This window comes from Mustela nivalis (genome assembly GCF_964662115.1).
Source record: "Mustela nivalis genome assembly, chromosome: 19".
Lineage (NCBI taxonomy): Eukaryota > Metazoa > Chordata > Mammalia > Carnivora > Mustelidae > Mustela > Mustela nivalis.
In genome coordinates, this window is record NC_139038.1 from 6,165,864 (window position 1) to 6,193,343 (window position 27,480).

The window sequence follows — 27,480 nt, forward strand, 5'->3', positions numbered from 1 at the left end:
TGTCGCTGCCTGTGAGGGCATTTCTTCTTACAAAGTTAGAGGGTCCCGTGACGGACTCCTCGTGAATGAAGAGCGTCCTGACCAAGTACTTAAGATAGTGCCGTTTCACGTTCTGTCTGTGCAGCTTACTTGTACCCAGAAATGGTTTTTGTTTTTCCCTGCGAGAGGCTACAGAGATGTCCCTGGGTACTGGTATTTTGCCTGGCATTTATCTGCCAGATGTAGAATCGGTCTGTGCGGGAGAATCGTCGTTCATCAGACATCTCTCCCGGTGCGTTCGCCGGCTGCCCAGCAGCCTGTGGCCGAGCTCGATCCCACTCCTGTCGTCTTTTTATAGATGTACTTGGAAGGGTCTGAGGGACGTCAGAGTAGCTGTTCAGGCCTTTTGAAGAAGCTGTAAAACTCCAGTTTGGTAGGACTGGTGTTTCTTAAACAGAAAATCTTTGGCATCCTCCTCGCTGCAGTTACATGAAGTTTCTGGCGAACCTATTTGTCAGTCAGAGTCGGTTTCCAGTTCCCAGTGAGTGGTGGCCAATATGAAGACTGACCAGTGTCGTTTTGAGTTTTGCCGTTACTTGCCTGAGTAAGATCTGGGGGCCAGTGCGTTTTGTCTTTCTCACGTTTGCCGAATCCAAGGCAGGTGTGGTTTCTCTGTCATTAACAGTCCCCGTGGGCAGAACTGAGGGAGTGCGCCGGGTTCATCTTTCTCAGATCTTTCAGAGGTGAACTAGGTATTTGACCTGCTGTTCAGTCCGGGCTCGTGGATGCGCCCTGTGGTGCACTCTGCCTCCTTGGTCCAGATGGAGGCCCCAGCCCATTTGCAAGTGGCAGCAGTTACTTTCCACGCAGATCGTCGTCCTCCAGAAGCCAGGTGGTGAGCAGTGCTCTTTACGCCCCGTGTCTCTAAGCAGGTTGGACGCGTGTATCCCCAGGCGGTCTACTTTCCCATCCGGACCCTGTACCTGACCCTGAAAATCGAGCAGCGGGAACGCTACAAGAGCGGTATGTCTTGGGCGGGGCTGGCTGGCCAGACCGTGAAGGGCTCCGTCCGTTGGGCGCTCCATGTCTGGGTGGCTATGGACACTCGCCTGCCTTCAGTCTGTCTTTAGCCCGTGGGAGGACACTGTGGGGTTGGGAGGTTCGGGTTAGGTTAGGAAGGAAGTCAGTGGTTCCCTGTGGTTGTGATTTAATAGGGTGCTGGTTTACCTGAGTGATTTGGTCCATGAGTATAAAAAATACATGAAATGTTTAGGTCTGAAGAATTATAAAGTTTAAATAATGCATCCTGGTAAGGAGTCTAAACATTGCTTACCATGTATGTCATTTAGTTTATAATGTCTTTAGCTGTTGAAGAATCAGCATAGATGTCAGTTTTATCAGATTCACTCAAATAGAAGAGTTTTGATCTGTACCGAATCCTCCTGTGTAAGAAGTAACTTTTAATGGTTTAGTTTGTTGCCCGCTACACATGGTACCTTGTAAACCATTAAAGCACCATCTGCTTCAGGCCGTTTTTAACACCCAGGTGTTTGTGGTGTGAGGCCAGAGACTCTCTAAGAAGGTGACCTGATCCCCTGGGTGTGGTCCCACTGCCACTGGTGAGCTGGGCTGGTCGGGAGACTGCGCGGCATCAGCTCTGGCCTCACAGGTCTACCTAGATGTGTGTTTGGGTCCTTTGCAAATTAAGGTGTTTATTCTGAGTGAGCCAAAGCTAGAGAAATGGGCATTTGGGTTCTATAGTATATTTCTCACATCACAAAGGACTGTATTTTTCAAAAATACTATTTTAAAAGACATGATCTGGCTTTCCTAGAAGAACAAATGTAGACCTGCTCATTAATTACTTCTAGATTTTCTGAGCCATCTGCAAGGAATGTATCATGAAATAGTTTTCCCAAACATTTAAAAAATGCTTGACCTTATGGTGAAGTTAGAGGACAGTGAGCACTTATGCCCCCTTACCTCAGTTCACCACATAGCACACAGCCGTTTGTGTGTGCACACATGCTAGCACACACTCTCTCTCTCTCTTTCTCTCTTTCTCGACGTGACCCTTTCTGCTTTTCTTGTAGAGAAATCCAGGTTGTAGGCAGTCACACTCCGCATGCCCAGCCCCTCAGCGCACGTGTCCTTAGAGCCAGCCGGAGCGGCTCCCAGGGTCCCTGGGGAACCGGTCTCGTGCTGTGTTAACACGCCCGCAGGAACCAGCGTTCCTTTGGCCGATGGGTCCTCTAGAGCACCGAGCTCTCGCATCCGGCCAGTTTTGCGCTGACATTGGCGTTGTGTGTGTTACTCTCAGATTCTGGACAGCAGCAGCCAAGTTCAGTGGGTAACCAGTCCCATTCTGCATCAGATCCAGGGCCCATAAGAGCAACAGCCCCAATGTGGCGCTGCAGCCGAATCATGCACATGCAGCGAGAGCTCCACCCAACCCTTCTGTCTTCCCTGGAAGGCATCGTCGATCAGATGGTCTGGTTCAGAGAGAACTGGCACGAAGAGGTACGTGCGGGGAACTGTCGTCCGCGTGCTGTGGGCTGTCGTCCTTCAGATTCGCTGCCTGGTCATGTCTGGGTTCTGTGTTGTCAAACTGGACAGTGGAGTGGGTGGGTAGCAGATGTCTGCGTACGAACACAGCCTCGAACACCTGATGCGGGGTACGCCTGAAGAAGATGATGAGATCGGGAAAGCCAGTCCTGGCCTTACCCTGCTTACTGTGCTCACATCTGAGACCAGTTAGCCAGCAGCAGCCATGGGGGGCGGGCGGCAACTGGGCGGGGGCTGTGGCATAGGGAACTCCAGAAGTGAAGTCCGTTCTTCAGTGTACTTTCAGCAGCCAGACCCTCTCCTGAATGGTGTTCGTATAAGCTGATGACTGGTATCTCGGTGTCTGTCTTGTTGGCCAAGAGGCCCCCTTGTTATTACTGTTACCGTGTGTGTGTTTGCGCGGACATGCAGCAGTAACTTCAAAGCTGTCTGCATAGAAGGTTTTTCCTGTGGTTGGTTAATCATCAGGGTAGGTGTATGTCTAAGAAAGTGGAGGATTTTTTTTGTTTTGTTTTAACATTCAGGACACTTGGTCCTTATGGTTAAAAACACCGCTGACAGTGCAGTGTGCCCAGGGGGTGAGCACAGGTTCGCTCTGTGCGGTTCTCGCTGATTTGACACCTCCTGTGCTCCGGGAGGCAGGGGAGGGGACGTGCTGGGCGGATGCTCGGTGGTCACTTAGCTGCTGGCCTTGAGAGCTGCCGTGCGACGTATCTGGGTTTCTCTCCACCAGGTTCTCAGGCAGCTCCAGCAGGGCCTGGCGAAATGTTACTCCGTTGCGTTTGAGAAAAGCGGAGCTGTGTCAGATGCCAAAATTACCCCCCATACTCTAAATTTCGTCAAGAAGTTGGTGAGCACGTTCGGGGTGGGCCTGGAGAACGTGTCCAACGTTTCGACCATGTTCTCCAGCGCGGCCTCCGAGTCTCTAGCCAGGCGGGCGCAGGCCACCGCCCAGGACCCCGTCTTCCAGAAGCTGAAGGGCCAGTTCACAACTGGTGAGTCCCTCCCTGTACCTAGAGAAGGTTCCACTTGCCATTCTTCCTCTGTCTTTAACATCAGCTAGTTGTTATTTCTTGGTTTTCACGAGCGCGGACATGGCTGAGCTTACTGGGCTGTTTAAAATGTGGACTCTGATCATGAGGTCGCCGTAACTCTCCGCAGCCCGAGGCCACACTGCCTTCTCTCCAGTGACGGGTGGAGGTGGGAGCTAGGCTCTGCGTGAGGGGTCGGAGGGTGTTCAGAAGAGGAGGGTTTGAGGCTGAACCCACCCTCTCCTGTCCCTCCCTCCCCTTGGTTTTTGTGGGAAAACTGAATGCTTGGAGGGGAGTTGGGCACAAAGGTGCAGGGTTTAAGGTGACAAGTAGAATTCAAACCAGTAGTGGATTCAGGTGACAGAAATGATACAAGGAAATTGTATCATCATTACTGGCCCCTGGTTTGGGTTCGTGCATTTTTTGAGACGCCCAAGAGTGAGAACCTTTGGCCTCCGGGGTCGTCTGATCGGTGGCGATGAATCCAGTCCCTTTTGGTCTCAGTCTTCACCTGCCAGGTGGGCCCTGGTTCCCGCAGCGCGTGCACACACAGGCTGACCGACTGTGTCCCACAGCCACCCTGCTGACCTGCCCATCCTCTGACATGGGAGCCCAGTGATCCCCAGGCCTCAGAGCGTTTCTCTAGCCACCTGGGCAACTTCTGCAGGCCTTTGTGTTGAGTGTCAACCCCCGAGTTACCACCACGGGAAACAAGATTTTTCTGCTCAGTAATCCAGCGAATAGAAACATTCTTGTTTAATTACTGCTTTTATAAGTGTCTCCAGAACACTCCAGAACATTCTTTCTTCATAGAGACACTAAACCATAGAATAATAGTTCACACTGCTAGTTATTTAAAATATCTTTCAAGAATTCCTAATGCAGAGAACACAGCTAGGATCTGTGCTGTGTAGACGAGGGTGAAGTCCTATAAAAGGAAATATTTATCCCGCTGATTGCAAAGTCTGCTTTGCAGCTACAGCCGTGACTTCCTTTTGATCCGTGTGAGATGAGGCGTGTCCTGCTGTCCTTCCAGGCAGCCCCAGGGCCCCGCATTTTCTCCCCTTGTGCTGTGAGTGGGTCGTTAAAGGTGATGCTGAACTCCCTTTAAGGTCAAGGGGCTTCTCCCAGTGCACCCCACCTTGAAGAAGATGCTCTTGGAACAATAAAATATGAGCCCCTCGCACCTTTTCCACTGAAGCACTCCCGTTGTCTTCGATTTTTTTTCTTTGTGACGCTCCCACAATGTGGTCGGTCGTATTCCCTGACGAAGGAAGAGTCTGAGATGAATTTTACGGAAACTATCCTATTTTACTCAAGGGAAATGATACTCCGTGTGTTTTTAATCTTAAAATGTCCACTTATTAAATCGAATGAAGTCTGAAATAGAGAATTCAGAGTGAGACAAGTTGTTCGGATTTTAATATGAAAAAATACAAAACCTGAAACTTGGAGGAAGACCGCTCTGAGGCTCTGACCTTCCAAGCATGGGCGTTTCTTTTTTTTAAAGATTTTATTTATTTATTTGACAGAGAGAGAGAGATCACAAGCAGGAAGGGAGGCAGGCAGAGAGAGAGGAGGAAGCAGGCTCCCCGCAGAGCAGAGAGCCCGATGCGGGACTGGATCCCGGGACGCTGGGATCATGACCTGAGCCGAAGGCAGAGGCTTTACTGAGCCACCCAGGCGCCCCAGCATGGGCGTTTCGTATGCAGCCCCTCTGGTCCTCCTTTCCCAGGAAGGACTAGCTCTGTGTTTCAGTGCCACGTTCTCGTCCACACAGCGGAGGAGAGTTACCCCATCTCCGTTCTTGGGCCCCATCACCTGTGTTGGCTACTAACACCCACCCCAGTGAGGAGGTGGAGGAAAGTTCAAAGACTGTACATCACCGTAACTGCAGGGAATGAGGACTGACTGACATGCAGGAACTTGTACACGAAGGCCGCAGCCCTTTGATTTGCGGAAGTGCCAAACTGAGAGAATGGATGAGCAGAGCAAGCCACAGCCGTGCTCACAGGAGAAAAATAAAGTGGAGCTAGCCACTGGTGCGGCAACTTGGACGAACCTCACGTTGTGCTGAGTGCAAAAAGCCTACCTCGAAAGGACACCTAGTGCATGGCCCGCGCTCAGGAAATGTTTGTAAACTAACCTCAGGATGGAGGCGGAGCATGGGTCCGTGGTGGTCAGGAGTTAGGGATTCAGGGCAGAAGCGGCGTGGCCAGAGGGCTCACACGGGTGTCTGCGCGGATGGACATGGGAGCGCCTTGCTGGCGGGGGCGGTGCTTCTGGCCGTTCGGATGGCCATGGCCCTCCCGGGCCCCTGTGTAGGTGTTGATGGGCCTCCTCTGGGTCCTGGCTCCACAGGCACATTGCTGACCCCACTCACCTTCTCTGTTTGGCCCCAGCCCAGCCTGCTGCGGCCCTGGAGGGGGTGGTCGGGAGAAGACAGTGAGGATGGTGGAGGGGGCGGGGGTCTGCGCCAGGCCCCCCCGCACAGCCTGACTGCAGGAGAGCATCCACGCGAGGCCCCTGGGAGCCCATCCGCTCGCTTGCGAAGGGCCCCTGCCGCGTCTTAGATCCCAGTCCTTGTCCGCGGAGCATGGTGGCTCCCATTGTGACCAAGACGGTTCGGCTTATCCTGACCTTTGGGTTCTGGCAAGTTCGAGTAATGAGAGCCTCTTCCACCCTTGGTGCTTGTCTGTGTGGAATTGACACTTTTTTTAAGAAGAGTTTTTTGGTTTATTGTTTTGTTTTGTTTTTTTCCTTTTAAGATTTTATTTATTTATTTGACAGAGAGAGATCACAAGTAGGCAGCGAATCAGGCAGGGAGAGAGGAGGAAGCAGGCTCCCTGCCAAGCAGAGAGCCCGATGCGGGACTCGATCCCAGGACCCTGAGATCATGACCTGAGCCAAAGGCAGAGGCTTAACCCACTGAGCCACCCAGGCGCCCAGTTTTTCGGTTTAATTGACCTTTTAATGCCGAGTTTTAGGAAAATCTGAGATATACAGCAATCGGGTATTTCAGTTGCTTAAATGAAAAGTACACGTTTTCCATTTTTGTCATTTCAGTTTCTTGCCTTAAGTTCTTCTGATGAACTGACTTACAATTTAGTATTCGCCTGGGCTGGTTTTTTTTTCTCCTTTAGCCTCAGGTTACTTGCAGTGTTGTCTTTTGGCACAGGGCCGTGGTTCCCCAGTGTGACGCTTGCTGTCCGGCAGGGCTGCGGGTGGGCGGAAGGTGGTGACCTTCAGGGCTGGCCGGTGGGCTCCTGTGCCCCTTGGAGGCCCACATAGGGCCTGTGGTGACGCGGGGCGAGGCTTCCTCTGGGCACTTCGTCCCTTCCCTCTCGTCCTGGGGTCAGTAGAGAAGTCGCTCAGGCTGCGACTCACACATAAGAGCAAGGGGGACTGAAGATCTTCTTGGCTCCGGGTTAGACGTACAATAAAACATGCCTCTTTCCTACCTGGGAGGCTTTTGAGCATGCTTTTGTAGTGAATTCCAGATAGCCCAGATGATTGAAAGTGTTTTTAATTGTTTTATTTTGAAGATTTTGACTTCAGTGTTCCGGGATCCATGAAGCTTCATAATCTTATTTCCAAGTTGAAAAAGTGGATCAAAATCCTGGAGGCTAAAACCAAGCAGCTTCCGAAGTTCTTCCTCATAGAAGAAAAGTGCCGGTTTTTGAGCAATTTCTCGGCACAGACAGCTGAAGTAGAAATTCCAGGGGAGTTTTTGATGCCCAAGCCGACCCATTATTACATCAAGATTGCTCGGTGAGTGTGCCCGGCGTGGCGGTGGTCACTGACGCATGGGACCCCGGGCAGCCCCACCATGGGACGGGCCTCGGGGCAGACCTCGCGCGGTGATCCAGGCTTGTTGACCCTCCCCTGTGCTCTCCTTGCCCCCCCGTAAGGGGAGAATGGGAGATTGTTCCGGGATTTCAGGAATCAGGCACTTAAAGGGCCTGGCCTCGCTGATGGGTGAAATGTCTTGAGTCAAGTGTGTGTTTCTCTTGGTTTTAAAAGAACTTTTTCTGAATCCCCATGGAACTGAACAGAATAGAAAGTCACCCAGTCTGTAGAACTCCTAAAGCTCGGTATTCAAAACAGAACTGGACATTTATAAAACGGTATTAGAGTAGACGTTCTGTCTTACGGTAAATGTCAGAAGTTCTGTAACAAATGGTCACACGCAGACCCAGAAGTCTGCTTTCTTGTGCATTCAGAATCGGGCTTCCTGGCCCTCCAGATGTGACTCCCCTTCTGGCCAGACCTCCCTGCTCCCTGGTCCACGAGAGGGAGGTGACGGCAAGGGCCAGCAGTCCTCACGCTTACTCCTGCTTATTGCCAGGGCACCGCTCCCTACAGCCCCCGTGACTGTCCTGGGCCTGCCTGTCCTGCTCCCCGTGTTCAGGACCCACCCCCCCAGCTCTGCAGCTGGGTCCTCAGAGCCAATCAGCAGCTCACCCTGAGCTCCTGAGGCAGGACCCCGTGGCTGAATGTTTTAAAGCTACTGTGTCCTCTTCCTGCGTTTTCCCTCTGCTGAGGGGTCTTCCCCCTCCATGTCGTAAGGTGTAAACGGTGCGTGTGACAGCTGTGCCTGCGGGAGTCTGTCTCCAGATGTCGTTCGTGTAGAGTTCCCTTTTCTTCTCAAAGGGACTGGCATTTGGGGGCTTGGGGAGCTGGGGTTTCACCGTGTGCCCGCTTGGGTAGGTTTATGCCCAGGGTGGAGATCGTGCAGAAGCACAACACCGCGGCCCGAAGGCTCTACATCCGCGGCCACAATGGCAAGATCTACCCGTACCTCGTCATGAATGACGCCTGCCTGACCGAGTCGCGGCGGGAGGAGCGCGTGCTGCAACTGCTCCGCCTGCTGAACCCCTGTCTGGAGAAGAGGAAGGAAACCACGAAGAGGCACCTGTTTTTCACAGGTATGAGAGGTGCACTTTGGGGGCGCGGCCATTCCCCTTGGTTTTTGTGGGTTTGCATGTGTGCCGCCCTCAGGAGTGGAGAATGCCATGAAGTGTGCCCCGCACAGAAGGTTCTGGAAGGAGGGCCCCGCTCCCAGGAGAAGCTGCTCCCCAACGTTTAGGCCTCTCAGTGCAAGACGAGTGTCTGATGAGTATTGGTTTAGAGAAGGGGGTGCCACGTCTATGCCCACTACTGCGCCTCCCTGCCCGGGAATCCGGCCATGTGCTGGTGAAGCGTGGGCTGAGCGCAGGCCGTGTTCTGAGCGCGTTTGTGGGCCATCTCCAAAGACTCCTGGAGCTCACATGGCACCGCGTGGCCACGGCCAGAGCGTGCCTTTCCAGTGGGAAGTGCAGCACAAGGGGGTCGAGAAGCCCCGAGAAGGCCGCAGAAATCTTGGTCATGTGGCGACCGGCAGCCTCTGAGTAAGGTCTCTTCATACCAACTTGTGGGTCATTTATAAGTGACCCGTTTCTGTCTCTAATGGGGCCAGAGGTGACCTGTTATCCCAGAAGAGAACCAGTGAGAACATTGCAGCGTCTCATCCTTGAGGCTAGGAACCCGTTGCAGTGCATGTTACCTGGTCCTGGACAGAGCTTCTTTCTGACCACTAAGAATCCAACCCATTTTGACTCAAAATCCCTTACCCTTAAGTTCAGTATCCCTGAAATAAGAAGTAGATCGCAGAAACGAGTCTGTAGAAAACCATATGCTTGTTAACATGTACGTAACGTGCTCTATAATGTGGGTCTCGTCTGGGGGTAAAATAGATGGTTCTTTGCTTTTTCCAAAGAAACAAACTCTTTGTCAGCATCAAACGACAATTCATAGGGGCCTTCGAGTCACAGTGGAACTTTTCTAAGTTTTTTTTTTAAGTTTATTCATTTAGAGAGATACAGAGACACAGCAGAAACGGGGGAGACGCAGAGAGAGCGGGAGAAGCAGGCTCCCCACTGAGCAGGGAGCCGGATGCGGGGCTCAACCCCAGGACCCTGGGATCATGACCTGAGCCGAAGGCAGAGATTTATCCAACTGAGCTGCCCAGGCGCCCCTCACAGGAATCTCAATAGATTGAACCTTTGGCAGTGCCAGTCGTGCTTTCATTGATGTTAGGCCAGGTTCACGCTGGGCTGAAGCGTGTGTGTGTGTACACATCACACTGAAACCCAGTGTGGGTTCTGGCAGTCACAGGGGCCTGGGGACAGGCTGGTGCCAGCACAGGGTCACGGCCTCCTCTGGACTGTTCAGCAACACCCGCGCGGCGGCTGCTGTGACCCCACACTGGACAAGCTTGATTCTGAGGCCTTTTTTGCTGTCCTCTGGAGATTTCTCCACTTTCTACAAAATATTCTCCAAAAAAATGTCTTAAGGGAAGCCTAGCTGGCTTAGTCAGTAGAGCATGTGACTCTTAGAGTCAGGAGTTCAAGCCCCAGTTGGGCATAGAGCTTACTTAAAAAAATTAGATTCTTAGTAATAGTACCTTGATCTAGTATCTTTAAAGTATTATTTAATGTGCCAGCAGCCCTATGGGGTAGGTACTATACTCTCATTTACGGATGAAGAAACAAGTTCACAGAAGTCCAGTGACCGGTTCCGAGATCGCATTAATGGGAAGACAAACTTGGGGAGTGAGTGCGGCTGTCTGGCCCCTGGGGCGGGCACGCCTGGCGCTTTCTGGTTGGGGACCGTCCCAGTGGAGATTGTCACCACATGAGGAGAACTGCTTCATCAGCGGCCTCTGCAGTGCGAGAAGGGTCGTCGGGGTCCCGGGTGCGCCCCACTCTCAGTGCAGCTCCACGGAGTAACCGGGTGGAGTGAGCAGACTCGCCCCGGGAGCTTCCCGTAGCTGAACCCCAGAACACAGAGCAGAGCTGGGGTGTCCTAGTTGGGGCCAGCCCTCCCGGCCCCGGAGGAGCAGTTAACGAAGCCGCACTGGACGGGCGCCTGGGGCGAGTGGGAGGTTGGAACTCTCCTGATGGAAGCCGGCGAGGGAGGGCCTCGAAAGAGTGAATTGTTGGTAGAGTCTCTAGTTTGTATTTTTGAAGATCGCTTCCTAAAGAATTTCCGTTCACCCGTGTCTTCTTCACAAGGTGGTGGCAGCTCAGGCTCCGCCAGGGCACCGGGCTTCGTGTGCAGGCGCGGAGTTAGGACACAGTGTGTGAATTCCGGTCCTGACCCCCTTCTCTGCTCACCAAGGGGCTGAGTGAGCTGCTCCCGGGACGTCCCCGGAAGCGGAGTCGAGCGCTGCCCGGGCGGGTTCTCGGTCTGCTCCCATTTCTTTTCCTTCTCCTTCCTCCCCAGTTCCACGAGTGGTGGCGGTGTCCCCACAGATGCGCCTCGTGGAGGACAACCCCTCTTCTCTTTCCCTCGTGGAGATCTACAAGCAGCGCTGTGCCAAGAAGGGCATCGAGCACGACAACCCCATCTCCCGGTACTATGACAGACTGGCCACCGTGCAGGCCCGCGGGACCCAAGCCAGCCACCAGGTACCGAATTGGGACGGTCGGGAGCACAGGGTCTGTCTGCGGCCTCGTGGGCAGCCGAGAGGTACCTTTTCCTCCTTGGCCGGGTGAGGTGGTAGAAAAGAGATAACCGGGGACCCTAATGCAATGCCATTTGCTGCAGAGTAACTTTACGGCAAACTCACTTGGCAGCCAGCCTTCATCTAAGGGACACGAGGCTGTGTATCCCTTCATAGTCACGTTCCTCTGGTTGGTTGCGGGGCGTTAGGTGTCATACGGTCTCCGTACTGTGAATAGTTCCTAAAATACAGAAAGGGGTGAGTGCTGACACCCGTCGGCCCAGCTGTGTCCGGAGGGGAAACTCCCTCGGGAGGGAGCAGGACCCCACAGGATCTCTACGTGGATCACCTGTCACCCTCGTTAGTCACACGGCTGTTGATAAAACACCGGGGAACCCTCATGTCAGCACTTTGGTTAGTCTGGGGCATGGGAGACTTTGTTTTTAGCAAGATGGAGCCCACGGGGTGCTCGTCTCAGCCACCCTGGCAGTGCTCAGGGCACAGAGGGCCTGCGGGGTCCGGTGCAGCCTCCTGCCTCCATGCAGAATCCATCTGTCCTCACTGACCTCCACGGACAGAGCTTGCGGCCTCCCTTGGGAATTGGCATCTGGGCTTCATCAGGTCACAGGCCACTGCCTGGTCACTCTGTGGACCAGGGACAGTCCTGGGGTGTTTGTGGGAAAAGAATGGATTGAATCCTTAAGGCTGCATTTGCCTTTGGTGTGGAAACTGATTTTCTCCATTTGCAAATATTTGCTGACATGAGGGTCCCCTAGTGTTTTATAACCGGCTGTGTGACTGATGAGGGTGACGGTCGGTTCAGCTTAGAGACGGAGTGGGGTCCTGCCGGCCAGCTCGAGGTGCTGGCAACGGTACAAAACAATCCAGTGTCATGTCCCCTTCTTACTCTTTGCACCTGGCTTGTTACCTTACTAAGTCTGCTTCATCCTTTGGTTTTTACAATACCTTTATTGAGGTATCATTTACCTGCCAGAAAATTCACCCTTTAAAATGTACAGTTCAGGGGTCCCTGGATGGCTCAGTTGGTTAAATATCCACCTCTTGATTTTTGGCTCAGGTCCTGACCTCAGTGTTGAGAGATCGAGCTCCCTGCCCCCATCCTGAGCGTGGCGCCTGCGTAGGATTCTCTCCCCCTTGCCCACCCCTCAAATACAATAAAATAAAGTGTACAATTTAGCGTTTTCAGCATACTCAGAGTTGTACAGTCATGACCACTCTTCGTCTGTAAAACATTTCATCAACCCAGGGGCACGTGGCTGGCTCAGTCAGTAGAGCGTGTGACTCTTGATCTCAGAGTCAGGAGTTCAAGCCCCACATTGGGCATGAAGCTTCCTTTTCAAGCTAAAAAAAAGAATTAAAACAGTTCATCACCCACAAAAGAAGCCTCATACCCATTACTCTCACTCCCTGTTCCTCTCTGCCCCGAACACTGGAAACCACGAATCTTGCAGTCTCACGCATACCGTGAATATGCTGGTTCATATCATATGAAGGGAACCCGAAAATATGTGCTTTTTTGTGGCATGTATCAGTAGTTTGTTCCTTTTTATTCCTTAATATTCCCTTGTGTGACTAATACCATGGTTAGTTTATCTCTTTGTCAGTTGGCAGACTTTTTGATTATTTATACTTTTTAAGATTTTACTTGGCACACAGAGATCACAAGTAGGCAGAGAGGCAGGCAGAGAGAGGAGGAGGCAGGCTCCCTGCTGAGCAGAGAGCCCGATGCAGGGCTCCATTCCAGGACCCTGGGATCATGACTTGAGCTGAAGGCAGAGGCTTTAACCCACTGAGCCACCCAGGCGCCCTTGATTATTTATATACTTTTTGACTTGCAGCCAGTGCTAAGGACTATGAACATTTCGTGTATGTTTTTGTGTGGATGTATGTTTTCATTTCTCTTGGACATACACCTCAGTAGAATGGATGGGTCAGGTCACATGGTCAGTTTTGTTTGACATTACATGAACTGCCAAACTATTCTCCCAGGTGATTACAGTGTATAAAGCTTATCTTTTCTTCTGCGTTCTTGCCAGTAGTTATTATCCTGTCTTTTTGGTTAGAGTCGTCCTCATTCATTTTGGTTGATAACAAGTGATGTTGATCAGCTTAGCTTTTCATGTGCTAATTGCCTATTTGCATATTTTGTTTGGAGAACTGTCTATTCAAGTCCTTTGCTCATTTTTAAATTATATGATTTGTCTTTTTGTTATTCTAAGAATTCTTATTATATTCTGTATACAAGGACTTCACTTTATTTGCTGTGTATTGGCCGTGTTTTCCTGTTCTTTCACTTTCCTCATGATTTTTTGTTGAAAAACTGGTATTTCTAGTAATACGTGACAGCTCTAGAAATCAGATCCTTTTCCCAAGGCTTGTTATTGTTGCTGTTTGTTTAGTAACTTTCCTGGACTACTTTGCAAAAGTGTTTTTGTCATGTGCAGTCATGGAAATCTCTGCTCAGCTAGGCAATGATTTCACAGAGATTTTCTCACATGCCTTTAAGCAGTAAGTCTTCTCCGTTTTTGAAGGCCTCTTTGTGTTGGGGAAAGGGGAGAGATGCCTTCAACATGTCCAAATAATTTACATCTCTGCCTTAGCTTGCACTTCTGTTTATATAGTCACCACCTGTGAGAGCGTAGGACTTTCTGAGGTTTCTCAGGAATATACTGAAGCTTTTCAAAGTCTCATGTGGTTATCTCATTCCCTAGCTCTTCCTCTTGTTTGCTGTAGTCTTTTGTGCTGCAGCTGGTATCACTGTCTCGGGCATCTGCGGTGTTAAACCGTTGTCACGGATTGCTTTCAGCAAATGTCCTTCAGTTGAAATGGATACTCCTCACTGACTGAACTCTTGAGTTCAGCCAGACAAGCCCAATGAATGGGGCTTTTTTCAGGAAGGCCAGACAAGACGAATAGTGATAATTCTCTGGAGATGAGCTTTTGGGGGCTCACTGAACCCATTCACCCACTGCAGTGGCTGTTTAGGCTGCTGGTTTCTCCAGCTGCCGTGGGTGCAAAGCTGTTGGTTTTCAAGGCCAACGTGAAAGTGGAGAAAAGGGGATGGGAATAGTATAATTCTACTGTTCCAAAGCTGTCACTAGGATTCACCCTCTCGAGAGTTCTTGAGTAAAAGCTACTCAGATGGTTGTAAGCCTTTAATTTCCAGAATTTAAAAAATTTTCCAAAGTTTATATAAAAGTGTGGGGTTTTGTTTGTTATTTAGTTTGTTTTTTATGATTTGTGCTAGTATTCTTGATGGTCTGTGTGGTTCTTGGTTGCTTAGGGCCTGCATTCTAGTAGCTACTGAAAGCCCATGGGTAGAACTTAGCCCAGAACAGACGTTGTGCCCTTACCATTTGGTCTAACAAGAACTAAATTAACTCTAGTAAAGTTTTTTATCGAGACCATCTCTGAATTTGTGGCGTCCACAGAATTCAGTGTGAAGTGGTGTGTAACATCCTGCAGTTTAGGGCACTTCTGTCTTTAGTAGTCTCGGGTATGAAGTGTCAGTATCCAATTATTCATTTGTTCTTTTTGTTAACTGTTCCAGCATATTCTGTAGTTAACAAGGTGCGGTATTTGGGTTTTACCTAAATTTTTGGTAAGACAGGTATCATGCCGCTAACGCTTTTACTCAGGTGGCTCTATTGTTGCTCTAAGCTTACGACATGAGCCGGAGAGGGAAACTGACATCCCTGTGTTTAGTTGAATGACATCATATATGTATGTGTGTCAACAGAAGTCACACTGTTGGTGCCAAGTAAGTACAAAAATACAATTTGAGAGTTTTCCTTTAGAAAAAACAAGTCGAGGGAAGCTATGGTGGAGTGATCTACCATTTCAGGTCCTTCGAGACATCCTCAAAGAAGTTCAGAGTAACATGGTCCCACGCAGCATGCTCAAAGAGTGGGCTCTGCACACGTTCCCCAACGCCACGGACTACTGGACCTTCCGGAAGATGTTCACCATCCAGCTCGCACTGATTGGCTTTGCAGAATTCGTCTTGCATTTAAATCGACTCAACCCCGAGATGTTACAGATCGCGCAGGTAATTGGGTGTTGCTGGGCAGGGCCTGTCCTTCCATGTGGGCGCTGTGCCGCGGGAGTTCTGAGACTGTCTTCTTCCGGGGTTTAGGACACCGGCAAGCTGAATGTGGCCTACTTCCGATTTGATATAAACGATGCCACTGGAGACTTAGATGCCAACCGGCCTGTCCCTTTTCGCCTCACCCCCAACATTTCCGAATTTCTGACCACCATCGGCGTCTCTGGCCCGTTGACGGCCTCTATGATCGCTGTCGCCCGCTGCTTCGCCCAACCCAACTTCAAGGTAGGCCACACAGCACACGCGGGGCCACCGACAGGCTGCCGGTCTGCTGGTAAGGAAGGAGAAGGCTTGCTGTTGCCATACGATTCAGGGTTCTTAAAAGCGTCTCAAAATTTTTGCTGTCTAATAGCATAGGCGATGTTGAGGGAGCAGTTTTACACAGAGAAATTGGAAGCCTCTGTTGGATGACTTTCTCAACTATTAGTGCTGCTCAGCAGCTTTGTTTACTTGGTTTCGTAGCTGTCTTCTGTTCTATATTTTTTGTAATGCTTTCTGCTACAAAAGTGCAGAAGAGGGGCGCCTGACTGGCTCCGTGAGTAGAGTGTGTGACCCTTGATCTCTGGTGGCGAGTTCGAGCCCCACCCCGGGTGTAGAGATCACCTAAAAATAAAAGGGCGAAATTGTTGTCTGCAGGCACCTGTCTGACTTGCGCGTGGCTACAGGGCCTAAAGGACTGTGACAGGCAAGGCACACCCTGAGACCCAGTGGTGGGAGACGTGATGGATGGTGTCGGCCACAGAAAGCGGTGGGGCGGCTCTGTCACAGTGACATGGTGACAGGACAGCGGCTCCTTTGGTTGCCATGGTGGCTTCTCAGCAGCTGCTCTGGGCGGTCGTATGGACAAGGGAGCAAGGGCAGGGAAGGCGAGCGACTGTCGGAGTTCACGGCACCGCGGAGGGCTGCCGGGTTCGAACCCAGTTCTCGTATTCAAGTCCCAGCCTGTCTTGGCCTCTGGAGTAATTCCCTGCAACCGGGGACTGAACGCAGGTTATTTTTCTTCTAACTAGAACCATTTGTACCTTTTTTTTTCCCCTCCTTTTTTGCTACTGATGAGCAGTTTGTGCCTTGAGAGGCCTTCAGATACCAGTTGCTTTCCAAAAGCGCAGACTCAGAACGGTTTTAAAATGATGAGCTGAATGCTTAACTGTGAACTCAGACTTTACGTTACACACGTCTTCTGGTTTTCCGTTCTCGGTTGCACATGTCCATTTTGGGGAGAGCAGGAGTATAACAGGAGTAAAAATAATAGCCCTGGGATTTCTCTGTGAGGAGCCGTCTGTGCTCTGATGCAGCGAGTTCACAGTCCCGTACCTGCGGCGTAAGGCTTGGAATGGGAAGTCCTCAGGTAGATAGAAATGTTACACTTCTGGAAACACTGATTGGATAGGTCTTAGAATGGCATGTTTCAAAACTTTAAGCAGAACAAAGAAGGCTCCCCCTGTCTCAAAGGCCTGTTACAACTTGGATAACGCCATGTGCTACTCTTTGTGTAGACAGCGCAGTGTAGCTGGGAAGGGCTCGGGGCTGTTCTCCAAACTTTGGACTCAAATTTCCTAACAGCCTAAATGTAGAGAATGCCTTTAAGTTGGCTAAAATGTAGACCATTCTGTATGGGAATCTTCTAAAAAACATGTTTGGGAGGCTCTATTACTATGCCTTGTATGTAAATGGGGAAACTGAGGCACAGAGGGCTAAGTAACTTCCAGAGTCACCCAGGCGAGGAGTGTTGGAGCTGGGGCTGGAACCCCGAGTCTGCGCTGGGGTCGGGTGACAGCCACATGCTTCTCGTCCTTGATTTCTTCCTCTCTCAGCCCAAATGTGACTTCGTCACCAGCCCCTCTCCCCGCCAAGTACCCCCTCTGAGGCTGCCTCACCTGCTGTTCCTCGCACGTGCCCATCACCGCAGGGCATGCCAGGCATTTCTTTGTTAGGAACAAAGCTCCCTAAGGGCAAGGGGCTGTTGGTGTTTCTGTCCTGTTCACTCTTGGCTGCAGCGCTGGGAATAGGCCCCGACGGGTCGCGTGGAGTGACACAGACGTTTGGCTCCAGGAAGTGGTGTGGCAGTAGCGGGTGCCATGGGACACGTGTGCCCTGCTCAGACCAGATCAAAGTGCTGGGCCTCTTGGCCACCGCTCGACCCCAGGCGGCTTCCCGGGCACATTGGCGAGGCCCTGGGCACCGCGGCTCCTGCCGTGGTCGGGCCCAGCCCTGTTAGGAAGCCGCCCCTCCGCGATGCTCGCGGTTAAACCAGCGCCGTTTCCTTCTCTCTCGGCGCAGGTGGATGGCATCCTGAAAACGGTGCTTCGGGACGAGATCATTGCTTGGCACAAAAAAACGCAGGAGGACACCTCCTCTCCGCTCTCGGCTGCGGGGCAGCCCGAGAACATGGACAGCCAGCAGCTGGTCTCCCTGGTGCAGAAGGCGGTCACCGCCATCATGACCCGCCTGCACAACCTGGCCCAGTTTGAAGGCGGGGAGAGCAAAGTGAACACGCTGGTGGCCGCCGCCAACAGCCTGGACAACCTGTGTCGCATGGACCCCGCCTGGCACCCGTGGCTGTGAGCTCGCCAGGGTCCTGATGCGCCTCTGCCCCGCGCCCGCCGGCCGCTCGCTCCGGTCCGCCTGTCCCAGCTCCAGCTGCGAGCTCCGCGGCGTCGCCGGGCTGCCGCCCCTGTCCCCCACGCCTCCCGACAGCTCGAGTGCGGGAGCGGGACGTGCAGCTTGGGGTGGGGGGCGCCACCCGCCCGGGACGGGGGCCGGGCCTCCAGCCAGAGCAGAGCGGAAGCATCTGAGCTTCTGCCGCTCCTTTTACGAAACCAGGCTTCCCCGGTCTGGAATTTGTGAATTCTTTCTTTTTTACTGTGTTCCTCCCTCTGTGTGAATGTACAGCTTGAGCCGCGGAAGACAGTTCCGTATTGTCCATTTTTAACTCAGAAGCGACACCTCCCGGGAGCTTTGTCCTTTTGTACAGACCTTTGTAACAAGTGTACAGAAAACCCGCTTTGTTAGAGAAACAGGAAATTATGAACACATTGTGCTGGCCTTTCTCGAAGCACAAACTTTTCTGCTGTACGGAACCAGCTCGGGGATCTCCCGGAGCGGCCGACGCGGCTCAGCAGGGCCTCCTGCGGCCCCTGAGGCGGCCTTGCCCGGGCCGGTGGAAGTGACTTCCGCCGGGAGAGCGCACTCGGGCAGCGGCCCGGGGACCGATCCGCCTCTCACCGGCTGCGTGTCGGGCGCCTGCGGGACGTCTGCTATCATCGTACCTGGAAAAACACTTTTCCTTCCTAATTTAAAAAGGAAACAGCCACAAAGTTTGTCTGTTCACTCCAGTCTGTTCTGTTCAGATTTTTATAAATACGAGCATTGAGAATGTTCTATCTAAATTTGTACAGTGTGATTTTTTTAGAATAAATATTTTATAAAAGGCTTTGTCCTCCCCTATGTGTGGAAATGCTTGTTTCTGTGCGGTGTGCCCTCGGCCCCTTGGGGACCGCGCCCTGCCGGGCTAGCAGGGTCCATGCTCAGGGTGGCTCTCTGGTGACAAGCCAGTGACGCCTGGGAGGGGTCTCAGCTTGGAACTCCGGGGTCGGAACCCACATGCAGTGGCTTTTGTGATGGTGACGGAGAAGGCTGGTCCCGACTCTGACGGTATGAACCATGCCCGGGGTCTGGTCCCTTTGGCTTAGTCTCCCCAGCTCAGGGATGCTGCCGGGTGGCCTCTGTGCACGGCCTTGCCCAGCCCCCAGCTTGGCCTGCAGTGGGTGTGGGGGGGTTGCGGTTCCTGTTCCTGAGCCCATGGTGTATGCAATTAGGATTCTGAATTTAAAAGGGCTCACTCCACTGGGAAGCTCTGTCTGCTCTGAGGAGGAGGACCGCCTTCCCACAACTCAGGGCCTGCCCGGCAGGACCCCTTTCAGGGCCGGGACTTGGGCCAGGCCTTGCCTTTACCAACCTTGTTGTCCCCTGATGCCCCAGGCCAGCATGGGGGAAGCCTGTGGCCGATCGCATGCAGTGTCCCCACAAAGTCCAGTCCAAGAGGCATAACCAGATGTGCAGAAGACACAGAGGTGACCGCGGAGGGGCCCGTCTGCGCCTGGGAGGCAGGGTTGATGGCAGCTGGTGGCCCCAAGGTGGGGCCGCTGCACGGATCACCAGTCCTGGAAGGTAGAGGGTCCCTGCATCCTGAGGGGACGGCCCTCCACTTCACAGAGAAGGGCTTCCCAGCTCAGAGGGGCGTCAGCTGTGGAGCACAGTGGCAGACACGTGTGGTCGGTGTTCGGAGGAGGGAGGCCTGTGTACGGGGGGGCCGGGTTTTGTGCCAGGCTCGCCCACGCCGTGCCTTCGGCGCTGCCCCCGCTTTCTAGGAGAACCAGCCTTGGAGCAGCGAGGGCAGAAGCGTGTTCCTCGGGGCAGCTCCAGCACCTTCTATGCGCCATCAGTACGTGGAAAGGCCGGGGACCTGGAGCTGAGAAGCCAGAGAACCGGTCTGCTTGTGGGAACCACACCCGGCTTGTGCCCTCGATTCTCTAAGCACCGTTGCAAGGTAAGGACTGTTACTAGACTCTTACCTTTTTAAGTTTTTGTTTGTATTTTTCTAAGATTTTGTTTATTAGAAAGCAAAGTGAGAAAGAATGAGTAGGGATCAGGGTGTAGAGGAAGAAGGAGAAGCAGGCAACACTTTTGTGATGGGAAAATCTACATAAGATTCACCATTTGAGGGGCGCCTGGGTGGCTCAGTGGGTTAAAGCCTCTGCCTTCGGCTCAGGTCATGATCCCAGGGTCCTGGGATCGAGCCCCACATCGGGCTCTCTGCTCGGCAGAGAGCCTGCTTCTTCCTCTCTCTCTCTGCCTGCCTCTCTGCCTACTTGTAATCTCTGCCTGTCAAATAAATAAATAAATAATCTTAAAAAAAAAAAAAAAGAAAGATTCACCATTTGAACCATTTCTAAGTGTCCGGCTCCGTGACATTAAGCGCTACATGGTTGTGTAACCCACCCCACCCCTACCATCCTTCTCCAGAACTTTCTTCATCTTCCCAAATGGAAGCTTTGCCTCCCTTAAACACGAGCCCCCTGCCCCTGGCAGTTTCTTCTTCTGCTTTCTGTCCTGTGGATGTGTCTACTCCAGGCATTTCCGGTAAATAGAACCGTACGTTTCTGTCTTTCTGTGCTTGGCTTCCTTCCCTCGGCATCCATCCTCCTGGGCGTCTGTGTTAGAGCACGTGGACGCGGTTCCTTCTGGAAGCTGAGCGATCCCGTGTTTCGTCCACACCACATCCTGGTTATCTGCGTCCCTCGACCGGTTGCTTCGGTTATTGTGATGAATGCCACGTGGACAGGGTCGTGCAGATTCCGGTTGGGCCCCCAGCGCTCTGTCCTTTGGGGATACGCATAGAAGCGGAGTTGCTGCGTCCTAGGGTAATTCTATTTGGAATTGTGCGAAGGACTGCCTTGAGGTTTCCCTCAGCCACTGAACCTTCTACACCCTGCCCACTGGTGCGTACGTGGGTTTATTTCTCCACATCCTTGTCAATGTTCGTTTCCTTTCTTGTAGCAACCACCGGAGGCGGGTGTAGGGTGGCACCTGTCTCACTGGGGTTTGGGTTTGCATCTCCCTTGTGATTACTGGTTTCGAGCATCTTTCATGAGCTTACGGACAACTTGTGTATCTTCTTTGGAGAAATAGTTATGCACATATTTTATCCATTTCTTAACTGGGTTGTTGGTTTTTTTTTTTTTAAGTTGTAGGAGTTCTTTATATATTCTGGATACTAATCCCTTACAGGTACAGGATTTACACGTGCTTTCTCCCATTGTGTGGGCTGCCCTCGCATTCTGTTGATAGTACTTCACAGCTAAGTTTTGAATTTGGATGTAGCCGTTTATCTAGTTTTCTGTCGTTGCCTGTGTGCTTTGTTGCTGTATCCAAGGAATCATGCCAAACCGGATGTCACCATGTTTTCCCCCCATGTTTTTTCTAAGACTTTTATAGTTTTGGGGTCTTTTGGGGGTATGTTTTTTTGGGTTTTGTTTGTTTGTTTGTTTTTGTTTTTTTACAAAAAGAAATCACAAGCAGAGGAGCAGGCAGAAAGAGGGGCGGAAGCAGGCTCCCTGCTGAGCAGAGAGCCTGATGTGGGGCTCGATCCCAGGACGCCGAGATCATGACCCGAACTGAAGGCAGAGGCTCAACCCACTGAGCCACCCAGGTGCCCCAGACTTTTATACTTTTGTTCTTACATTTAAATCTTGGATCCATAAGGTAGAGAGGTTCAACCTCATTCTTTTGCACGTGGATATGAGTTTTTCAAAGGCCATTTGTTCCCAAGAGCCATCCTCCATGGAATGGTCAATTTGACCATGTATGAGGGGGTTTATTTATGGGTTCTCTATTCTATTCCATTGGTCTATATATATGTGTGTCTTATTTTTTAAAATATTCATTCGTTCATTCATTCATTCTTTTAGTAACCTCTGCACCCAGTGTGGGGCTCAAACTTACGACCCTGAGATCAAGAGTCACATGCTTTTCCAACTGAGCCAGCCAGGCGCCCCTTACATATGTCTGTCTTTATGTCAGTGCCAAGCTATGTTTATGACTGTAGCTTTGTTGTGTGTTTTGAAATCAGGAAGTGTGAGGCCGCCAACGTTGTTCTTCTCAAGACTGTTTTGGCTCATTGGGAGTCCTTGAGATTCCCTATGAATTTTAGGGAGGATTTTTCTGGTTTTGCAAAAGTGTTGTTAGGTTTTTGTAGGCGTTGCATAGAATTTGTAGATCCTTTAGTACAGTAGGGACATCTTAGCAATATTAAGTCTCCCAATCCGTGAACCCAGAATGTCTTTCCATTTATGTTGTCTTAATTTTTCATTTTATAATTTTATAGTTTCGAGTGTATAAGTATTTCATTTTCCTGGTAAAGTTTATTCCTGTTCTTCTTGATACTACTACAAGTGGAGTCATTTCTTAACTTCATCTTTGGGTTGTTCGTTGTTCACCTACAGAAACAAATGATTTCTGTTTGTTTATTCCCTTTCCTGCCATATCACTGAATTTGTCTTCAAGTTCAGACAGTTTTTTGGTTTTTTATCAGGAAGAAAAAACATTTCTTTCAAGATAGTGCTGGCATAAATTTTCTTCAGGGGAAAACCATTTTAGTTGTTGGACGAACATGGTGAAAAAGAGTCTGAAAATCTAGGAAGCTTTAGTTTCGTTTCTTGAAAATCAGAACTGACTAAAGGTTCTTTCTGTAAGCCTTCACTTCAGAAAAGATCTTGGGACCTTAAAGATGTGAGTTGAGTCTCAAGGAAATGGTGGCGCTCTGGAAGTGTGGAGAAAGACGGGGGAAGAAGTGTAGAGGAAGACAGCTTGCAAAGGTGGTGGTGGGGTCCCGCAGGAGGGGAAATGAGGATTTTGATGGACACATGGGCCACCCCTGGTTAATGAATGAACCCAGTTGTGGGGGAGGGGAGAATGGGGGAAAACCAAGGGTAGCAAACACTGGATTATGAACCCTCTTTGAGCTGGTGCAGAAAGTTTTGCCCATCAGTAGAAAGAGGAGAAAAATCGATGCACCAAAGTGAGGTTCGTAAAGATCAATGACAGTCTTTTATCATGAGAAGTTTTGCTATTAAAATGTCCTTATTAAATGAAATGCTAGTAATATGGGTGATTGTTACTGATTTTTTCAATGTTATCTTTGGCAGACTGAAAAATTAATTACTGTATACCAGTCTACTGATTCTGGTCAAGTGTACTTTCCTGGTCTGAAAGAAAAGTTTGAGAAATACTAAACATACTGTAATTGTATGGGATTCTGTATAAATAGTGTAAGGTAGTTCTTATCTTTAGCTTATTTTTAATTCCAAAATTTAATGAGGAGCCCAAAACGAAAAAAAAAAGTGGACCTACATTGTACATAGAAAATAGATGAAAAATCTTAAAATACCACCAAATATAATTCAGGACTATTTTGACTCCTAAACCTCATGAATCTAGAGGGATAAAATTTTTTTATGTATTTCTGGATAGTATGCCATGTTTTTAGTGAATTTTCGAGAGTTACTGTATTCTTCTCCAACAGATCACCGTCTACGTTCAAATGTGATTACACCCCATCACCCATGTCAGAATCCCTAATAGTAACTTCCTTTTCACCCCTCATCCTCAGTGCTGTTGATGTTACACATTTTACTTCTCTACATGTTAAACCTCACGACACAGTATTATTTTTACACTAGACCATATTTTCTTTCTTATGTACATATGTAAGTTAAGTGAGTCATCTCTGTACCCAGCATGGGACTCGAACTCCTGAACCTGAGATCAGGAGTTACACGCTCCATCACTGAGCCAGCCAGGTGCCCCTGGACCACATGTTCTTAACGTAAGTAGTATTGTTCTCTTGTTTGGAGGACTAATTTGATTAAAATGTCACAAGTCTCCTTAGGAAGGCGGTATGTATTTGTTTTTTAGTCCTAACAGTTTTTTTGTATTTTCTTAGGTTCTTCTGGAGGTAAGATGATGTTGGATAGTGTCTGTATGTGTCTGTCAGGTATGAATCGTTTACCTCGGAACCGATTACTGGTTGGAGAAGACTTGCTTTTGCCACTTTGTTTTCTATCTTTCAGCTCTTCTCCCTTCTCATTTCCTCCTATGACTGCCTGCCTTTGGGGTCAGTTGATTTCAGTTGGTTTTTTCTGTAGGGACATTTTGGTTCCTTTCTCATGTGCTTTGGTGTATATCCTATAGTATTTTCTGTACGCTTACCACGTTCTCTTGTTTCTGCCTTGTGATCTTTTGCTGAAAATTGGGCATTTGAGAAATGTCCCAGTTTTTGTCAACCCTTTCTGTGCAGAGGAAGACTTTTGCTGGTTGGCCCAACATGGAGGCTTAATGTCTTCTCAGGCTTTTCCTTGGGCTTGTGTGTAAGCTTTTCGCATCCCTCCCCCCGCCCCCATCCCAGATACGTAGCTGCTTTTATTTATTTATTTATTTATTTTTAAGATTTTCTTTCTTTCTTTGAGAGAGAGAGAGAGAGAGCATGAGAAGGGAGAAGCAGACTCCCAGTGGAGCTGGGAGCCTGATGCGGGACTCTATGATCATGACCTGAGCCATAGGTATCCACTTAACCAACTGAGCCGCCTAAGTGCCATGTAGCTGCTTTTAAATGTCTTCATTTTCCTGAGAGCATATCCCCCCCCCGTCCCCCCCCCCCCCCCCCCCCCCCCCCCCCCCGTCTTCGGATGCTGCAGATGTTGTGTTGCTCCTCAGTCATTCATCTGGTGCCCATGCAGGTGGCCTGCAGTTTTAACAGACCACGCCTCCTGCTGCTTGAGCTCCCTCTACTTTTGAGATTCAGGCTCTGCTGCTCTTGACCGATCTCCAAGTCAGGTGACGCCAAGACCAGTCCCCCAGCCTCTGACAGGCTGCTTTGCCCTCCCATTTGTAAAAAAAGGGAACAGGGGACCTGGATGCCCGCCCCACCCGCCCAACCATGCAGTGCCAGACCAAGGAGGGAGTGGGGCAAGGGCACACACCTGGAAATGTCCTATCATTGTGAATGTAGCTTTTTTCTGATGGGCGTTTGCTTGCTGGCTGTGGATGTTGGACTCCCAGCGCGCCCGCCCACCCGTAAGGTTAATTCAGCCAGTCTGGAGTCATCCACTGGGAGGGGGGGTGGGGGTGAGGCCCGGAGCGTCCTCATCCGCCCTCTTGGCGGCCGTCACTGTCTAGGCCTTCCCTTTTTTTTTTTTTTTTTTAAAGATTTTATTTATTTATTTGAGAGAGACAGTGAGAGAGAGCATGAGCAAGGAGAAGGTCAGAGAGTGAAGCAGACTCCCCATGGAGCTGGGAGCCTGATGTGGGACTCGATCCCGGGACTCCGGGATCATGACCTGAGCCGAAGGCAGTTGTCCAACCAACTGAGCCACCCAGGCATCCCTAGGCCTTCCCTTTAAATGTTATAATTTATTGAGTTATAATTTACAAAATGTAAATTAAGAGAATTTTAAATGAAAATGCATTTATACAAATACTTCAGTCTTAAAAACTAGACGAAATCCAGCCCTCGATTTACAGAAATGAAGTTTTGAAATCCTCCAGGACTCTGAGCACGGGTCCCATGGTGAGTGACCTGACACCAACCAAAATCTGTCCTCCATTCCCACGCTCTCTAGACACAGAAAAAAAGGAACAGTTACTCCGGAGAGTCACTCTTTTATTTTTTTTTTTTTAAGATTTTATTTATTTATTTGAGAGAATGAGCAAGAGAGACGAGCAGGGGAGGGGGCCGAGGGAGAGGGAGAAGCAGACTCCCCCCAAAGCAGGGCGCCTGATGCGGGACTCGATCCTAGGAGCCTCGCATCATGACCTGAGCTGAAGGCAGACGCTTAACCGACTGAGCCACCCAGATTCGCTCTTACGTCAAATATAACTGTAAAGTAAGCCCCAGAGGATTGTAAATAACGGCAATAAAACCGAGAAAAAAAGTGTCAAGATTATCTTAGAAATGAGTGATTTATGGATTATGTTAACAGACCTTAGTAGCAATGAAAATGCTGTATTGACACTACCCACAAACAGAGTGAAGTAGAATCATTTAAGTTATAAGATTCAAATTCAAATATTCTTCAGTTATTAATCCTTACAAATAATTTCATCAGGATACTCATTTGAACCCCACGTATAAACTCTGAATTAAGAGCAGTAAAGCTAAACGAGAGAAAATTCCTAGTTACTTTACTGTAGAGACAAAGCTGTCGGGGTCGGGTTCAGGATCGTCCTGCTGTCACAGTAGAAGGCAGAGCACCGCCTCAGACTGCGTGGACGGAGGTGGGATCCAGCATCTGGTGTAGACATTTCTGTTGTCAGTGGAGTGTGTGTTGGGCCAACAAGGATCACTGGAGGAGAGAAATCCTGGAGGGTAGCATCCTTGTTTTCCTGAATGTTCGAAAGGACGGGTGCTCTCAGGCTCGGTCCCTGGGACCCTAGGGTAACGGAGTCCGAGGGGAAGACCTGCATCTTGGCCTATGCTTCTAGGTGGGTGAGCGTCCGAGCATCCGGGTCTGCCCAGCCATCAGGAGGACGGACACATTCAGTGGAGGGTCCCTGCTCCAGAGGGCCTGATCCTATGGGGGACACAGTCACACCCTGGGTCCCTGTATGATCACAGCTCCGAGTTCCTGCTTTCTCAGGAGTCTGGTTCCAGAAGATTCCCTGCTGGGCCTCTTGGGCCTCTGCCAGATGCTTCGCTTGAAATATTGGAGACATATGTTAAGCTTTTAATTCCTTCTGAGTAAATTTTGTCTAAAGTCTGCACTTTCTTTTCCTAAAATTACCGTGTTTCTGTCACGGGCAATGAGATGGCCTTGGAAAAGCCACTGAGGATTCCTGATGTTTCCGGAAGAATTTTGGTCTCTTGGTCAGGCTACAGCTGTTCACATACATGTCTGACCTTTTAAAATGCTTCAGAAAGATCTCCTTTCTATTTACACAGGGAATTAATTCTCGATCGAACGTCAATAGAGATTCATTTCTTCATCTATGCAGTTTCTGCTGAACTCTTACCTTCCATTTTCTGCAACTTTTTTTTGTTTTTAAGAGAATCGTAAAAGAAAATGGGAAATTTTTAACATCCAGGTTCTGTGCCCAGCACAAGCTTTCTTTATGTGATCATGAGTTAATATAAATTGATTTTTTTTCCTCAGAGTAAAGGAGTTCTCGGACTCAGGGATCAGAACCTGAATCCTATAGCGCTGCAAGAATGAGTCAGACTACACCAACCCCATCAGGTGAACCAAGCCTATTTTAAATATTTTTTTTCAAATGCTGAGGGTGGGGGCGTTTTGGGCAAAATGGGTGAAGGGGAGCGGGAGGTACAGGCTTCCAGTTATGGAAGGAGTAAGTCGGGGGGATAAAGGGACAGCCCGGGGAGTATGGTCACTGGTATCGTGATAGGGCCTTGTGGTGACCCACGGCCGCTGCACTTGCGGGGGGCAGAGCGTAAGGTGTAGAGCCATCGAGTCCCTGCGTTGTACACCGGAAACTAGCGTAACGTCGTGTGTCCACTACACTTTTTTTTTTTTTTTTTTTTTTTTTTTTTTTTAAATATTTTATTTATTTATTTGACAGACAGAGATCACAAGTAGGCAGAGAGGCAGGCAGAGAGAGAGGAGGAAGCAGGCTCCCTGCTGAGCAGAGAGCCCGATGCGGGGCTTGATCCCAGGACCCTGGGATCATGACCTGAGCTGAAGGCAGAGGCTTTAACCCACTGAGCCACCCAGGCGCCCCTC

General features: G+C 50.2%; 1 protein-coding gene and 1 long non-coding RNA gene across 23 annotated transcripts in view; both read left to right on the forward strand.

Annotated features, from left to right (window-relative positions):
- Positions 1 to 18,620, forward strand: part of TRRAP (transformation/transcription domain associated protein) — a 113,065-nt gene extending 94,445 nt beyond the window's left edge. For 16 of the 22 annotated variants that reach the window (XM_082712679.1, XM_082712699.1, XM_082712697.1 and 13 more), the window contains 9 exons: positions 912 to 1,002; positions 2,300 to 2,499; positions 3,278 to 3,539; positions 7,121 to 7,346; positions 8,286 to 8,503; positions 10,842 to 11,026; positions 14,927 to 15,130; positions 15,218 to 15,412; positions 17,468 to 18,620. In XM_082712679.1, coding sequence (XP_082568805.1) covers positions 912 to 1,002; positions 2,300 to 2,499; positions 3,278 to 3,539; positions 7,121 to 7,346; positions 8,286 to 8,503; positions 10,842 to 11,026; positions 14,927 to 15,130; positions 15,218 to 15,412; positions 17,468 to 17,752 — 1,866 coding nt within the window. In that variant the 3' untranslated portion in view covers positions 17,753 to 18,620. The remainder of the gene's footprint in view (positions 1 to 911; positions 1,003 to 2,299; positions 2,500 to 3,277; positions 3,540 to 7,120; positions 7,347 to 8,285; positions 8,504 to 10,841; positions 11,027 to 14,926; positions 15,131 to 15,217; positions 15,413 to 17,467) is intronic. The other 6 variants (XM_082712681.1, XM_082712686.1, XM_082712685.1 and 3 more) reach the window with 1 other exon arrangement.
- An 857-nt stretch (positions 18,621 to 19,477) lies between these two features.
- On the forward strand, positions 19,478 to 27,263 carry LOC309854091. The gene is made up of 2 exons (XR_014306093.1): positions 19,478 to 19,736; positions 26,896 to 27,263. It is a non-coding gene; the product is annotated as an uncharacterized lncRNA (long non-coding RNA).
- Positions 27,264 to 27,480: the final 217 nt, after the last annotated feature.